The sequence below is a fragment of the Mercurialis annua genome, linkage group LG4 (assembly GCF_937616625.2).
Source record: "Mercurialis annua linkage group LG4, ddMerAnnu1.2, whole genome shotgun sequence".
NCBI lineage: Eukaryota > Viridiplantae > Streptophyta > Magnoliopsida > Malpighiales > Euphorbiaceae > Mercurialis > Mercurialis annua.
The window spans coordinates 37,182,899-37,200,802 of record NC_065573.1 but is presented as its reverse complement, the minus strand read 5'-3'; the positions used below and the strand labels follow the sequence as shown (position 1 = coordinate 37,200,802).

Below are 17,904 nucleotides of genomic sequence, written 5' to 3'. Positions count from 1 at the left end.
ATGACAAATTCACCCTTATTTATGATGAATCTATATCTCTCTTATTTACAAAAGAAGGCTAATTTTGTGAAAATGTGAAGATTTAATCTGTTCCTATCAATTCTTGCTCTGGAAATAGGGCCACCCAAAATGAATTTGGATTTTAAATTCCAAATTTACTCTAATACTTACTAATTTAGTAAAGATAGTTCAATCTATTAAATAAATAATAAATGAATTGAGCAAAAAAAGAAAGAAAGGCGACACTAATTTAGTGTTGTCTTTCCTTTATTGACGATGTAGAATTTTATGACGTTTCATCAATTATACTTACCGTATAATTGTTTTTTGTAATTAATTTTAAAAGACAACTAAAGAATAGGCTTTATAAATAATTACACCCAGATCTAAACAATATATAACTTTTATAGTTAGATTAATATAATTTTACCATGATATTTATAATTAATAGATTTAATTTGTCTAAATATTTACTGATATTAATATAAAATAAAAAATTAAAATTAATAATTAATTAGTTATCATTTGAAAATCTATATTTTGAAACGAGTAAAATAACATTAAAAAAACAAGGAATTGTTCAGCCTTGGAGTGGTCAAAATCATCAAAACTCCGGCAATTGTCTACCTCAATCCAAACCATCATCACATGGTTGTCCATTTTGTGACACATGCCATGTTCCAGAAATATACTAGTAGTAGTTTTTCTTAGTAGTAAAAAAATGGTGTAAATAATAGGTGGGGCAATTACTTTTACAGTAGAAGAAATAATTTGTCCCTCTTAATTAAAAATTGTCTTAAATATTATCAAAAAAACTCTTCAATATTAATATAAATTTAATCAATTAACATTTTTAAATTGTCGAGCCCCTTAAGATTATATTATTCTCTTAATGCATACTACTAATATAATTCAAACTGTTTCAATGCAACATATAAAGTCCATGAAGAATCATAAATAGCAATAATATTTTTATTTTTTAAAATAAATATTTAACAGTACTCTTGGATACTGTTTCATTTTTTTAACGAGTTTGATGAGTTTTAATTTTTATAGAGATATTATACATTTTTTGTGTTTTTTTATTTAAAGTCATAATTACGCCATTGTAAAACTCCATTTTATTTTAATTTGTCTATTGTAAAAAATATATTTATATATAAATAAAAGACATTTTAGATGACTTTTATCAATTATATTTTACATTTATTATTTTTATTTAATCATTCTATTAAACTAATATTTCAATTTACAAAGTTAAATTTTTCCATAAGTGGAGTTAATAAAAAAAATATTTAAATTTAAGTGCTTTAAAAATTGCGAGTTTTAACGTCTTTGATAAATTTAATGAGAATTTTTAATTTCATAAAGGTGTACATTAATTTTTAAATTGATACAGTTTAAAATACCAATTAAGTTTTCATTAAATAATATTGATGTGCGCGCTATAACAATGTATATTATCGTGTTCACACCTTTTTTAAAGAATTTTTTTTGGTGTCACGAATCGTAAAATAATAATAATTCAATTCTAAATTTTTAGACATAAAAATACATGTTAAAATTATGAAACATAGTAAAATTTGTGGTTTAAAAATAATTGAGCATAGTATTTGATGCTTAAATTTAAGACAAACCAAACAATTTTAAATATTTGTATTAATTTTAAAAGACAACTAAAAAATGGAGTGAATAATTATATTTTTATATATCTTTTTAAACCAGAACTTTTCGTTGTTCAAATACAAGTCGATATTAATATTTGATTGTCAGTTAGAACTTGAACAAGTGACTATTAAGGCGTTTTAGTGCATTCTTAAATTTTGAGTCCCGATAGTCTCAGTGTTTTAAGACCAATTTTAAAAATAAACAACTATTACTAATATAATTGAATTCTATCGTTATCAACCAAAAAAATAAAAAATTTGATTCCTTTGCTGTAGATGGAGATCTTATCAGATTGATACCATGTTGTCTCATTACGCTAATCCCACGATTATTTAGTAATAAACTTGTTTTTGATGATCGATCTTGGTGCCGAAAACCATCTTATGATAATAATATACCTTATGAGTAATATACTATTATTTAAAATCTTGTTAATCACAAAAATTATACATACTGGTCAATTAATATTCTCTAATTAAATAATTATTTTTGCCGGCAGCAACTGATACAATCAAGGTACATATGCCAACATTTGATTAAGGATTACTTAATTTGCTAATCTAAACTTCAAAAAATATATCTAACTATTTAGATCTTGTTGTACCATTTAAATGACATATTTTTATTTGCTCAATTCTTTTTCAAAACTGTATGCATCAATTTCATTAGAGCTAATTTTAATATTTTTCTATAGAGTTGGATAATACAATTGTCACGATCCAATTTTAGAAATCGTGACCGACGTTAGAGTATAAGTATGGTTAAATCGAAACCCGTAACTAGTCTCATGGATAAACACTCAATACAATTAATCCTGCACAAAATTAATGACCGGGGACAACCGTGACTCCAACTTAAACTAGCAATTTATATACACAATTATATAACCAGATGCTCTGCTCGAACCCGAGACTTCAACAACATTCCTTAAATAAATAAATTGGATCAAACGTATAGCATTGCTAATAACATAACAAACAGTCAGATCAATCCGACAACCAAAATATAAATAAATCAAAAGGTAAATTAGTTCTACTGCGGTCTAAGAATGTAAAACAGTTGACTAGTTTAAATAAAACAAGAAACCTCCGAGAAAAGAAAGAAGTCGGAGATCAATCCAAAGCTATCAAATCATAAACCTAAAAAAATGAGAAAAACAACAGGATCAAATATACTGATATAAGTTCATACAACTATTTACATTTATTAAATGAAAATCTTTAAAACCTTAAAACACTTTTATACTAGTATATAATAATATGTAAAACAGTATTAAAATGATCCCAACATAAGTGTGACGTATCACACTGAATTCCAGAGTGGACGAGAACAAATCCTCGTCAATTCCTAGCGTAAGCAAGACATTTGCCTGCTAATCTCAGAGTATTCACTGGTACACACAGTCTCGATAAAAGCTTATTGAGTAGCTCGTTTCAATCCATATCCATAATGATTTAAAACTGGTTCGTAAACATTTATATATTAAAATATACAATTTACTTAATAAAACGGTAAATGCGATATAAACTCACTGCTTTCGAATCTACGTGAAAACGTGGTAAGCAACTAAACCTGCTCCAATTTTGAAACACGAACAGACGATGAGTTTAGAAACTAATCATAAGTTAAAATCAACTCACCTCCTAACTCTAAGAATACTACACACCATATAGAACTAGTATCACATCCCACAATCCAAATATATGCCAAAGCATAACAATCAAACATATACATTCCACAGCTAAAGTAATAACCAAGTAACACAGCAAGTGAAGCACAATTGAGTTCCCGTTGATAATATAATCCAGAGTACTTAATATTTTAGTTTAAAACTCTTAAACCAAGTGAAAATCCCAGAGTAGTGAATTAGCCTTCAAGCTAATCTCACATGTCGAGTGACCCAAATCTAACCCGACCCAAAGAACCAAAGTTAAACCAATGTCAAATCCAAAATCTTTAAATTACAACATCAGTGATTTGAAAATCATGGAACTCAATTTCATAGCTTAACAACTCAATTAAACATATATACAACATGCATAAACCTCTTATCAACATTTGACAAAGTTCACCCAGAATAGACACACTTGTGTCAAGCATATAGATGATCCATACAAGGTCTAAATACGCATTTGAAACATCCAATTCAGATCTGAAACAAGAATTGATCTTTAACATAGGCATGGCATGAAATTCCCAACTTACAAACAACCAACATGAATCAATTTGCCAATTAAATTTAAGCAATACCAACATGCCACAATCAAATAAACTGCCCCAACATTGATTACAGACAGCAACTACAACCTCAAACGACAACCAAATCAGCCATTGCACAATCAGGCACTTTAGGCCAACAATCCAACAAATTACCAAACAAATAATTGAATAACTCAAGTACCAATGCCAAGGTACAACTCAGCCCAAGTTCATGCATTCTCAACCAACATATCATGCCCATAACAGTAAATAGACCAAGCCAAAATCATACGAACCACTTTAGCATGCAATCCAAGCAATTAACTTTATAAATCCGAGGTAAAACCCAACAAATAAACATGCTAAAGCCATCTAAACCAACATACCCATATTACACATGATAAAACAGTAGGTAATATCATAACAATCGCACATCAACGAATCGAGGAAGCAATAACACGTTTTAGCGTGAGAAACGGCACATACCGAAATAAGAATTACGAATCGAATCCAGGAACAATTGAGATTAGGTTAGGTCTGATCCTTGAACACCCAAATCGCTGGAATCAAGGAATGGGTAGTCAAGAATCAAAACAAATATTAGAACAACGATTGAACGATATATAGGATGTGCGAAACACTTACCGAAATCAAAAACACACAAAAGAAAGGATGAAATCGAGTGAATAACGAGTTTTTATGTAAATAAGACAGATAGGGTTAGCAAAACTGAAAGGAGTGTTTGTGTTAAAAAAAAAGGTCTATTTATAGGCCCATGAAAATTTTGCTAACAGGGCGCGATGGTAGGCGCGTCGCAACGAGCCCATCACGCCCTACCACAAGGTTTTAGGCACGATGCGAGGCGCACCGGCCTTGAGAAAAAATTATATGAAAAATTATATTGATAATACAAATGTTTTCTTAGTGCTTTTCTAATTTTTATATAAAATAAAATGAAATTTTTAATTAGTATATTTTTATATTATTTTTTTATTATAATGTTGATATCATAGTCAACATAAGTTTTAACTCAGGGCACTTAGAATACTTATGATAAAAGAAATTTTGTAATTATTTTAAATTGAAGTGTTTCGGTCTTAATTTTAGAATCATAGGATGAAATGAGTAGTATTCTTATGATAACTCCTATCGTTTAATTATTAGCTCTGTATATATTTTGTTGCCTATCTGGTTTTCAGAGACTTGTGTCGTACACTTGGTATGGTGGGTGAATCTGCCAGCGGGAATTTTCTGCATTCACAAAATTTAAATACAAAACTTTAATTAAGTGATATTAAGTCTTTTATCACTTGAATCAACCCCTTAGTTATGTAAAATGTCGTTTAATAGAAAAAGGAGAGAGTAATTTGCAAGATTGGTGAGTATAGTATTTGATAGGAGCATTATTAAGTGGTGTCTGTCCACTATTGAAACTGGAATCGGCACCATCAAAAATATGTTTAAGAAGTGGGACCCTAATCATAGATTGGTTGGTTGGTTTACGATCGTGCCTCAGGGGTCAAGGGGCCGAGCTGATTTCACTCGTACAGATCTTTTAGGTATGAGTTTGACATTTATAATTACAAATCAATTGCAACCACAATTTTAATAAACAAAAATTAAATTCAGGGTATCCTATGTTTTCAATCTACTTTTTTTTATTTTAGGGTAAAAAAAAAAGAATAAGTATATAATTGATTTCATTAAATTTTAAAAAATATGCTAGAGTATTTTAAAATTTCATAAAGTCACTAAAATTTGAATAAAGTATAATTATTTAGCGGTAAAAATAGCAGAATTAATTTAATAGAATTACAAAATATACATTTAAATGAATCTTTCAATTAACTAAATATAAAACGGGTCTAACTCGAGTGAGTAAACTCTCCAAAACATTGGTTAGGTATCGATTTCGAGATTCGGTAGAGTCAAAGATTTAAAGCTGATTTAAAATTTGAAAATATAACTACTAATCACTAATTACTGACGTAATTAGATTCTACTTCTGTTAATAGATATATAATTGTTTTTGGTTTTTTGTATATATTTTATAGATTGACTTATATTAAATATTTATATACAACCATATGACCATCTCTAATACAATTTAACACATAATAAACTAGTTATTATAGTATATCGTTTTTCAGGTTAAAACATATCATGGATTCCAATCAATAAAGATTATCACTAGGTTTCATGAAAATGAACAGCAACTTTTTCTTGAGAGCCAAACTATTTGCAAATTCTCATAGTAGCAAATTTTTTAAAAAAATTGAAGAAAAAGTCCAGCAAAATGCAACTGGAGGCATTTAGTAAAAATAACTAATTTCCTTTATGACTAAGCACATGAACTAAGATGGGTTAAAATATTCACAATTCAAGAGCCATTTCTTCTCTATTTTCATGTCAATAATGATTCCCTTGATAGACAATGATTCATTTATTTCCATATGATCCTATGTTAGTCTACATTCAATAACTATGCATCTTTTTAGATTTTGCTATTTTTTTGTTTATGAATATCTTTATAGCTTCCTTGGTATATCCTTATGGACATTATTTATGATATTTTGTGAATTTAAAGCATTCATAACAACTAATCGTTCTACTAGTGTTCTTAAATTGAATTTATTAAAAATATATAATATAAAATTTTAAGTAAATTTATTGTACGAATGCTAAATCAAGGAAATTACAAAAAGATATGAGGATGATTTATAACTACTTGTGATTTTTTTTTATATTTATAATTTATATATTGTTATAATCTAATGTATATTTTATGAGATTTTTGGAAAACAAAGAGCAATGCAATTATTTGTTTCAAAGTAGTAATTTTCCTCCAATTGAAAAAATCTATAGCTATAACATTAAAACAATTCAAGAAATTGTCATGTCCATGTGCATTACAATTCCATATACATTTGATAGTACAAAGTATGAATTAGACTTAGAAAAAAATGTTTTTCCATATTTTGATAAGTTTCTTTGAATGTGTGATGTCACAGTTAGTTGAGGCAAATGGAAAGAAATGAAATAGGTGATGAATGGTCCTATATTTAAAGGGTGGTTTGTTGTGTTGTCCCCGATCCCAAACAACACCCACATGCAATTACATGTGACTTTGGGACACCCAAAAGTCCTACTAATCGCCATAAAGGGTGATGTAGGCCTAAGGCAAAATTCACCTACATTATAACTTATCCTCTTCTGCCCATTGAGTGGGCACAAACTTTTGGGGTCAACAGTTGAAGATTTTTCAGCCCAAAATTCATCCCCCACCATTTGTGTGAGCTTGTGTGATTTTATGACCATTGTTTATCTTGTTATTTACACTTTGATTTATCACTAGTACGCTTCCGTTTAACTAAAACATAATGAGATTTCAATTTGAATAAAATTTATAACTTGATAAAAAAGTTTATGAATTTAACAAGATAAACAATAGTCATAAAATCACACAAGCTCGAGCAGTTTCATTTATACTTCATCCGTTCGTCAAGTCATCTAGTAACCTCGAGCAGTTTCATTTATACTTCATCTTAAGCTCGAAGTAACATGCTCATCTCGTCGAGTTTCTGCAAGTCTTCAAGCATTTTTTATGCTTGCTTCATTTTAGACTTGAGATGTCTCCATTAGCTCCTCGAGCCATGATGGTAATTTGAGATAAAATTCTCATGATGCTCCTTTTTCTATTACTATTTTGGAAAGCTATTTGAACTTGTGTCTCACCATCAGTGTTTTAAAAACCGAACCGGTGGCCGAGCCGGTGAGGCCACCGGTTTCCGGTTCAACCGGTTGAACCGGTTCAATGACCGGTTCAAACGGTTTGATAAATTTAAAAAAATTAAAAAAAATTATGGTTCATCGGTTTTTTACCGGTTCAATCCGATCCGATCCGGTTCAACATCCGGTTTTTTTACCGGTTCAATCCGGTTCAACCGGTCCAACCCGGTCCAACTAAAAGATCCGGTTTTTCGCAGTTTCAGACCGGACCACTGGCCGGTTCGCGGTTCAACCGGTCTGACCGTCCGGTCCGGTCCGGTTTTTAAAACACTGCTCACCATTCAATTATTTGCAATTTATTGTTATAAATGTATAAATAAATAAATATAAAGAATCATATAATTAAGGCTCTAAGTGTAATAGAAAGTGGACCACTAAATTGATTCAAATGTTTGTGTGACCTTAGCCCACGAAGCTAAAAGTAAGAAAAAAATTATACTATGTAAATTTTAAATATATTGTAGTTAACTTTTATTTTTTTACATTTTTAACTCTTTCTTAAAAAAATACTATGATACCTACATTTTAATTACAAATATACAACTTTTACTTTTCATTTACCTATTTTTTTGGCTAAACCGATTCTTAAGTAATTTTACTATTTTATTTCACTTTATTTTTAATAAATAATTTTTATTTAAATAATTTTATACATCTGTAGTTCTTTTGTGAATGGAATTATAAAAAGATTGTTTTCATTTAAAATTCATGATTTTTTTCCTAATTAGAGCCAGCCCAAACTGTTACTTAAAAGTCCAGGCCCATCAACAAAAGATATCCAACGTGCACAAATCACAAGAAACACGTGTTTAAAAAAAGAAATGAAGTGGGAACAAGGCCACGTCAGAGAAGAGACCAGTCCCGAAAGCAACTGCACCGGCGCAAATATCTGACCACAATCCAATCCAAACCAAACCAAACCCAATCTCTACTCTATCTCAGTTCACCACTAACAATGTCGACGGCAACAATCCAACCATCAGCTGCATTTTCATCTGCAATCGCCAAACATCACCTGCCTCTCGGTTTCCGTTTCAACAATGTCGTTCGAATGCCTCAAAACAGCGCCGTTTTCAGAAGACGCAGCCAACGAATTTCAAAGATTGCAATGTCTGCTGCCGTTTCTGAACCGCTTGAAATTTGTGTCAAAGCTTCCGTCACTGTCCCTAATAGACTCGGCGATTGTGAGAATTTATCATTATTTGCTAGTTTATTTAGATTAATTGACGTTCATTTATGTAATTATCATGTGTTTAGAAATTATTTTGAAATTGAATTGAGTAGCAGTAAGATTCGTAATGAGTAAAAAATTGTAGATTAGTGCTAATTGAATCATTAACATGAGTTCTTAATGTAAGATATTTTTTGATAATCAGGCCCATTTTGCCAGAGAGTGTTGTTGACTTTGGAGGAAAAGAATGTCCCTTATGACATGAAATTTATTGAATTCGCTAACAAGCCAGAATGGTGATTATTCTATACAATTGAGATTCATAAATAAATTATTAGTTGGTTCTGTTTGGTTTTCTCAGTTCATATTTTATGTTTACTTTTCGTTTGGGTGTCCAGGTTCTTGAAAATAACCCCGGAAGGTAAAGTTCCTGTAATTAAATTTGAAGAGAAATGGGTTCCGGACTCGGATGTTATTACGCAGGCACTAGAAGAGAAGTTTCCTGAACCCCCACTGGCAATCCCACCCGAAAAGGCTTCAGTGTATGTTACTAATAATATTCCTGCTCAAGCTTTTTCTTTCTTTTGTTTTTCTAATGTTCTGAAGCTTGGTTATTATATTCTTCAAAAAATGTATTGCACTGAACTGTGATTAAATCACATGACTTAAGATGCATGGATAATTTTTTTTATTTATTGGTAAGTATATACCCATTACCATAGGTTTTCAAAATGTTGACTAACTTGTAATTAATTGAAAATTTCATTTCTTTTGGGTGATGCAAAGTGATGGAATTGCTGGCACACTCTCAGGTTGTAAAGAAATGCTGCTCTGAGCTAGATGCGTAGTCGTTTTCATTATTACATACCTTCATTAGCAGTTAAGCATCTTTAAGTTGGCAACTTCCTGCTTTTTGAGTTGTTGCTTGCTTTGGTAATTTCCTGCATTTCGAGTTGTTGCTTGCTTATTAATTTATCATTAAATGCAAGCCTGTGAGAATGTACCCCTTTTGCTATATCTTGCTTAACGTTATTCTATTTGTTCTTGATTGTAATTTTTAAAAGTTACTCTATTCTTGTTTAACTTTTCTAAAGCAGTTTCTGATTTATACTGTGGTTCTATTCTTGAGCTGTTTTAGTTTCTTGATGTAGTGGCTCAAAGATCTTCTCCACATTTGTTGCTTTTCTAAAAAGCAAAGATGCCAGTGATGGAACAGAGCAGGCATTACTCAGTGAACTAGATGCTTTCAATGACTATATCAAAGAAAATGTGAGTTTTTCTTTACTAATTTTAAGATCAGCAATGTGTTTCAAAAGAGAGGATTTACATCAAATGCTTTCACTGAAGTGAGAAGAGAGAAATTTGAATATCGGCGACTAACCCCGATATTTTAGACCTTGCTCTAACTCATACCACACACGTCCGATTGCTAAATCCTGCTCCAATATTTGTTATTTTATGATTGCTTCTGTCAATGGCAAATCTATGGGCTATTTGGCTTCACTATAGGATATATCTTTTGATTTTAAATTTCATTGCATTTGTCAATTTCATATTTCTTAAGGTGCAGATTAATATGATAAGTTTTTTTTTCATTCGTTCTTTGAAGGGCCCTCTTATCAATGGAGAAAAAGTCTCTGCAGCTGATTTGGCTCTTGGACCTAAGCTGTACCATCTGGAGATCGCTTTGGGGTATTTTAAGAAATGGTCGGTTCCGGAGTCGCTCCCCTACGTCAAATCCTACATGAAGGTACATCGATTAGAAACATTGTTACAGAATCTGAATGGCCTTGACAATTGCTTCCTTCAATACTTTTCCTTTCAGCGCTCTGTTTGCTTGATGTCCATTTAAACCTTTCATGTTCGTACCCTGTTACGGTATTTGTTTTGCGGAGATAACCAAAAAAAAGACTAGTGAATTACTATGAAAATATCTGAAAACGAATCGAGTGAATACAGTTCCTCTCATGAAAGCATATACCCAATATTATTTTAACTTTCCAGAAATGTCATGATATGAGCTGTTCATATGAATAATCTCTATATATTCAAAGTCTTCATGACAAAATGAACTTTGTATTGTTCAGGCAATATTCTCTCTGGAGTCCTTCGTGAATACACGCGGTCTCCCTGAAGATGTCATTGCGGGTTGGCGCCCGAAAGTGATTGGTTAGTGTTTTTCAACTGCTGCTATTCTCTCTTGAGGAATGAAAACCTGTAGTTGAGGATAGATGAACTTGGCTAGGGTCAATTCTACATTTTTTTTTCCGGGACATATATGAAGCTCTTCCATGCTGTCCCGTGGAATTTATCAGCAAGTTCAAAACAAAATGAGAAATTTTCAAGCAGTAGTCATGAATCTTGTGTATGTAAATGAAGGATCTATAGAACTCGATCATCTTTAGACATTTTTGTATTTGTGTTTCTAAAGATGCTTGCTGTAGAATCTGTGGTTTCTCTATATTAATCTGACTGATCGTTGTTGCTTATCATGTGATATTATGGTAGTTATATGTTGACATCATGGTTTGCCGTTACATTACATAGAGGCCTTTATTTAAAGGATTTTTCAACTTGCCGTTACTATTTCTACTGTTACATAAGTGTTATTGTTATTTTGCATTAGTAACGAACGGCCTTTATCTACCTAAAGGTAAAAGCCGTTATAAAGTACCGGCCATTACTACCTTTATCTAAACTAGTTTCGCATTACGTGCTATGCACGTGGCTCGTAACGTAACACGTCAATGAATATATTAGTAAATTTATTATAATTATATCAATTTTTTATTTATAATTAATATTAAATTAGTTAAGAATTTTTGTTAAAGTAAATATAATATATTCGGTTATTAAATTTGTTCCATACTGAATTTATTCTTCTTTTGATTTTATAATAACCATAATTAAATAATTAATTTAATTTTATTAATAATATCTTTAAAAATAATAATAAGATAGAAATTTAAATATTAATATATTGATCAAATACAGTATTTTAATTTTGTAGTTCAATCAAACTAAAAGATAGGTATTCCTACTAATTTGGAGACAATTTAGTTATTTTTTACATATTAAAACTAAATTGGAGATAAGTTAGCTACCTATTCTAATTAAGACTTTAATTACAATAGTGATTAATTAAATAACTAATTAGGTAATGACTATAAAACCTTTATTTAATATTAAACTGAAAAGGATTATTCGGTAAATTTGCCTGTCCCCCCCCCATCCGTGCTTTTATATATAGTATAGATATAGATATAAATAACAGTGCTGTGCAGAGAAAACATTTTTTTTCATATTATTTTATATTCTGTTATATAATTATCTTGAATTTCTAAGCATATTTTATTTTACTATGAATACGATAATATATTATTATTAAATAATGAACAAAGCATATATATATATAAAGTTCTTTTCCCTTTTAACTCTTTAAAAATCTATTAATTTCACAGCTTTACAATTGTTTTTTTCTTAAATTGCCACGTTTGACCATTATTGATATATTTCGGTTATAAACGGTCTAACCTTTCATTTTTTTGGCATTGTCTAGCATTGAGGTATTTTTTTTCTTCAACGTATAATATTGCTTTGGCGAATTTTTTTAATTGAAATGACATCGAATAATGATTTTAATTTTTAATCTCATTTATATTTTCTTTTATCTAAAATCAAATAAAACAAAAATGATGTACATTTATTGTGAAGCAAATTCCTAAAGATCTACTCCATAATCGAAAATTTGGTCAACTAATTAAAAGTTCAAATTTGTTATTGTTAGAAATGCAGGTAACATAACAGTACACTAAGGCCTCGCTTGGTTCGTTTTATAACAATTTCTGAGAAGTAACTTACCGGGAAGTGTATTTTTTGGGAAGTTAACTTCCCAGGAAGTTTGGTAAATGTTACTTGTTTCAATTTTTACTTCCCGGAAAGTATAAAATTAATTTTAATATAATATACTATATTTTTAATTAAAAGACATAAATGTCATTTGATAATTTTTATATTGTTAAACAAATAATTTAATTTAAAAATTGAGCAATAAATAATTTAATTTTTGCTTATTATCTCTTATTTTACGATTCAAGTACTATTTAGGAGAGTTTTTAAATATTAAAATTTCAAAAATTATATTTTTTATTTGAATTTTACATAATATAAAATATTTAATAAAAATATTTACTTATTATAAATAACAATTATAAAATAATATAAGTATATTTTTTGAAATAAATAAAAATATTTTTATATGAATTTTAAAAGAAAAAAAAAATTAAGGTTAAATTAGGAAAAACCAACAAAAGTGCTAGGGAAGTTCTACTTCCTTGGATTTTGCTAGGGAAGTTACTTCCCTAATCAAAAGGAAGTCAAACATCCAACTTCCCGGGAAGTAAAATATAAAAATTGAACCAAGTAAAAAAAATTTGCTACTTCCCGGAAAGTATAACTTCTCTAATCTATTTACCTCCAACCAAGTAAGGCCTAAGATTACTGTTCTCCTTGTTAATGAAAACAACATTAGAATTAATAAGAGTCGTTCTCTCTCTTTAAAAATTATCCTCTCTCTCTTCTCTCTAAAAAAGAAATTTATAGACAATTTTTCTTTTTAATTTTGAGCTCTTTATAGAGAAATTCGAAGGTAGATTGAGTTTATCACGTCATCCATAAACTAAACCACTCATAATGCAACACCTCATTAAAATGATGGCAATATCGTAATATCTTCATTAAGATTTCATTTTAATGAGGTGTTACATTATGTGAGCATATTATTACAAAATTTAATAGTTAAAAATTATCAAGCAATAAATTAATATTATTATTTTAAACTTATAAATTCAAAAGATGCATTAAACCAATACGATTTTCTTAGCAAAATAATGTTATTAGCAGTCACACAACAACAATGATATAAAAAAGCATAGCTCATTTTGCTGCAAACCTGTTGCGTTGAAAATTGCTTCCCAGGTGATTGAGCAAGCACTACCTACATGATTTAATTTGTTACTCAAAACAACATTCCAATTTATAAACCCCAAATCATTAAGAATTACACAGTATTTATATCTTTTTTTAGAATTAAATTATTAAAACAACAGATAAACTGAGAATTTGGTACAACAAATTGTTAATTAATAAAAATTACCAAATTTTTTTTTTAGTTTTGTCGATTAGCAATATAATTAGCAAAATGGTATAACGGGGCAGCTTTAGCAGAATCAAAATAAGCAAGTTCTTGATTAGCTTGATGAACCAATTTATCAGCAAGTTTTCTAGCCTCATCAATTCCCATCAATTTCGGATACGTAGCCTTATCGGTAATCAAATCTTTTCCGGCCGTTTTCCCGAGCTCCTCCGATGACTTAGTAACATCTAAAATATCATCAACAACTTGAAACAACAATCCAATGCACCTTGCATATCTTCTTCCTCGTTCAACACTCTCATCGTCAGCTCCGCCTAGAATTGCACCGCAAACCACCGCCGCTTCTAAAAGCTTTGCCGTCTTATGAATATGAATATACTCTAACTCTTTAACGCTAATATCTTTGCCTTCACTGTCGATGTCAACTATTTGCCCAGCGACTAACCCTTCTGATCCAACCGCCGAACCAAGCTCACCTATGACTCGAACGATATTTTCAGGTGACACGTCCTTGGTGGCCCTGGCTACATGTTCGAAGGAAAACGAGAGAAGGGCGTCGCCGGCTAGAATCGCTGTTTCTTCGCCGAAGACTTTGTGATTAGTAGGTTTTCCACGTCGGAGATCGTCGTTATCCATGCAAGGAAGATCGTCGTGGATAAGTGACATAGTATGGATCATTTCTATAGCACATGCAGCTGGCATGGCGGTGGATTCATCTCCGCCGAATAATTCACATGCAGCTATGCATAAAACTGGGCGGATACGTTTGCCGCCGGCGAGAAGAGAGTATCTCATGGCGCAATGGATTTTTAGAGGATGTCGAAGTGGAACTGCATTGTCTAATGCTTTATTCACTTGCTTTGCTTTAGTCACCATATATTCTTGAAACGGGTTGCCGGAAAATGGTATTAAATTGATAGATCCCTCAGGAGGAGCCTCCACAACCGCCGCTGAGGAGGATTTTGAAACTATCATCATCATTCTTGTGGCGGATGAGTGTTATGCTTTTTTTTATTATTGATGTTAATGGAAAGCTTTTTTGATTAATTGTAAAAGTTGCAGCTTATATAAGAAAACATGTGACACGTGTAGTAGGCTAATAGCTTGCCACACTATTAATAATGAAAAATTCTTGTGTGAACCTAGTTCGCCACATAGGATTATGAACTATCCATTAAATGCATGACAAGTGACGTAATTAAATGTCATAACTAATCAAAAAATAGCATTTAATTCTAATTAAAAGATCACTAATTAATGTTCTATTTATTGATTGGTTATAATATTTAATTACGCCACGTGTCATGCATTTAATGGATGGTTTATAATCCTACGTGGCGAACTAGGTTCACACAAGAATTTCTCATTAATAATAGTACTTTTTTTATTATATATATTCTCAGTATGAGTACATTGTTTTAAATAGATTTTACTATATATATTACATCTATAATAACTTATATTTATCTAATTCTAACTTTATATTTATTAATTAAAAGTAATTATATGATTATTAATTTAAAAAATCAATTGCAAAATTATTAAATATATTATTTTATGTGATAAATCTATAAATAATAAATATTGGAGGAATATTAAAATAGGAAAAATAACATTTGGATGATTATACTTTTGTGACAAAGACTATTTTTTCATATTAAAATTGGGAGAAGGTATTAAAATAAAATAAATATATATTAAAATATAACTATAGAAATTTAAACTAAATTAAAAACATAAATAACTACATTATGTGAATTTTGTTTGCACCAACAAACCAAATTCAATACATTTGTTCCCTCTTGCCTAGTTAATTTACTATCATTAAAGTGTCTCATGCATATAGATACTTTCTTTGATCATGAAAAAAAATGTAATGATTTTTTTTTTTTATAATTGTGGAAGAGAGAGCGTTTGTGAGAGGAATTGAATTCACGACCTTGACAATTTGCTGCCTAGCGCTTATAATATTTGAGTTATAACTCATTGGTGTAATGATTGGTTTAATAGAGGGTTTTCTGTATTACACCATTGTAGATTTATACTAGCGGTCCTTTGTTATGTTTTAGGAGAAATTTTTTTAAGGGAATTTACACCCATACTACAGAAAAGTGAAATATTTAAAAAAATATTATTTTATTTTTTTTCTTTACAAATTCTTATCTAGGAATACCTCCTAAAACGTATGCACACGTACTGAATGCAATTATGCTTGAATCTCACTGAGTTGATCATTCCTTTTTGTACTGAACACACGTACTGAATGCAATTATGCTTGAATCTTACTGAGTTGATCATTCCTTTTCGTACTGAATGTAAATTCTTCAAATAATGATTCATTTATTTTCATATCATATGTTAGTGCAGTTTCAATAACTATACATGTTTTTAGATCGACTTAATCACCGAAAAGAGTAGAGAAACATCGGGTGTGGTAAAATTGTTACCAAATATTTTAAAAATGCTTCATTTAATCTATTTTGCATATTGAACTTTTAATTATAGCTATTATCAAATTTAATAGTCTATATTCATTTAAAAAAGCTTAGCCTTTTTAAATTCTTTCATTTTTAATTCATGGAAACCGAATTTCAGAATAAATATAACGAACTGAGTCGTACATGATCCGTTTGCCAGAGCGAATCCAAGAAATACGGACAATGTCCGAGTCTTAAAGGTCTTCCCATGACTAAAGACTATATAAGAAGATTCGCCCGAATCCATAATAAGGCCGAATCGCATATGATTCAGTAAATCTCAAAATAATTTTCGAAGTGTGTCGCCAAAGGACTTGATTGCACGGAAACGGAATAAAAATTCTAGAAGACTTAATTTAATGAAGTCCTTTCCTACTTGAAAACATATTCATATCTAGTAAGATAATCCTATTTAAGAAAAATATAACTCTTATTGAATAAGAAACTATTTTTCTATTTAAATTCATACAACTAAATATGAATCACTATCATATTCCAAGTCTAAAAAATATTCACCATACTTGCTATATAAAGATATAAAGTATGCCCAAACATAATGACATTTAAAGATGGTAAATGAGTGTTTTGAATGGGTTTGGATGGGCTTATTTTGGGTTGGGTAATTTTAGATCATTAATATTGAATATGCAAATACTTCCTCAAGCCCATTACTGATTTAGACATTAGAAAGCTAATTAGATAACCACTGTCCGATTGATCATATATCTTGTTTTGCATTGCAGGTTTAAGCTATCATCAAGAAGGCAGACTCCATTATTAATCAAATTCTTAATTTCATTAGTTGTATTCTTATTTTAATATGATTAAATTCACTTTAAACTCTTGAACTATTAGCTTTTATTTCACTTTATCTCAGTAAATAACTTAATTTTTAAGTACTTATTTTATATATTTGTGATCTTCTTTTACATGAAACTTTATCGTTTTGATTGATATGAAACTATATTGTTTTTTTTAACAATTACGTCCACAAAAGAACCATGGTGTACAAAAAAGAAGTTCAACATTAGATGCGAAATATTTATTAAGAAACAAGTGGAATAAATGCTAATAGTACGTGGATTTATGTTGAATTTAACCTTCTAATGAGTTATTTATATTAATTTAGTAATTAATGATAATAAATTACGATATATGTTTTCTTCTAAAGAACATTAAAATAAAAAAGATTAAGTGGAAAATTTATCAGAAAGAAATTTTATTGGAACTGTCCATATCCAGTTTATCCTTCAAAACCATATCACATCCCGGATCTGGTGTCTGCAAATTAAAAAGGTTTAATTATTTAAAAACCACCCACCTTAAACTTTTTTTGTATTTATATCCTGATTTAGAAAAAAATTCATTTGCATCCTAATTTGGATTTTTATGTCTTACCTCTACCCCAACATTAAAAAAATATAATTTATTGAAAACAACTAAAT

General features: G+C 29.9%; 2 protein-coding genes across 2 annotated transcripts; one reads left to right on the top strand and one right to left on the bottom strand.

Annotated features, from left to right (window-relative positions):
• Nucleotides 1–8,501: 8,501 nt before the first annotated feature.
• LOC126679046 (glutathione S-transferase DHAR3, chloroplastic) lies at nt 8,502–11,316 on the top strand. The gene is made up of 6 exons (XM_050373983.2): nt 8,502–8,840; nt 9,033–9,123; nt 9,226–9,369; nt 9,979–10,096; nt 10,437–10,577; nt 10,915–11,316. The coding sequence occupies exons 1-6, from the start codon at nt 8,612–8,614 to the stop codon at nt 10,999–11,001; spliced, it is 810 nt and encodes a 269-aa protein (XP_050229940.1). The 5' UTR covers nt 8,502–8,611; the 3' UTR covers nt 11,002–11,316.
• A 2,434-nt stretch (nt 11,317–13,750) lies between these two features.
• LOC126676824 (geranylgeranyl pyrophosphate synthase, chloroplastic-like) lies at nt 13,751–15,005 on the bottom strand. The gene has a single exon (XM_050371113.2). The coding sequence runs from the start codon at nt 14,961–14,963 to the stop codon at nt 13,995–13,997; it is 969 nt and encodes a 322-aa protein (XP_050227070.1). The 5' UTR covers nt 14,964–15,005; the 3' UTR covers nt 13,751–13,994.
• Nucleotides 15,006–17,904: the final 2,899 nt, after the last annotated feature.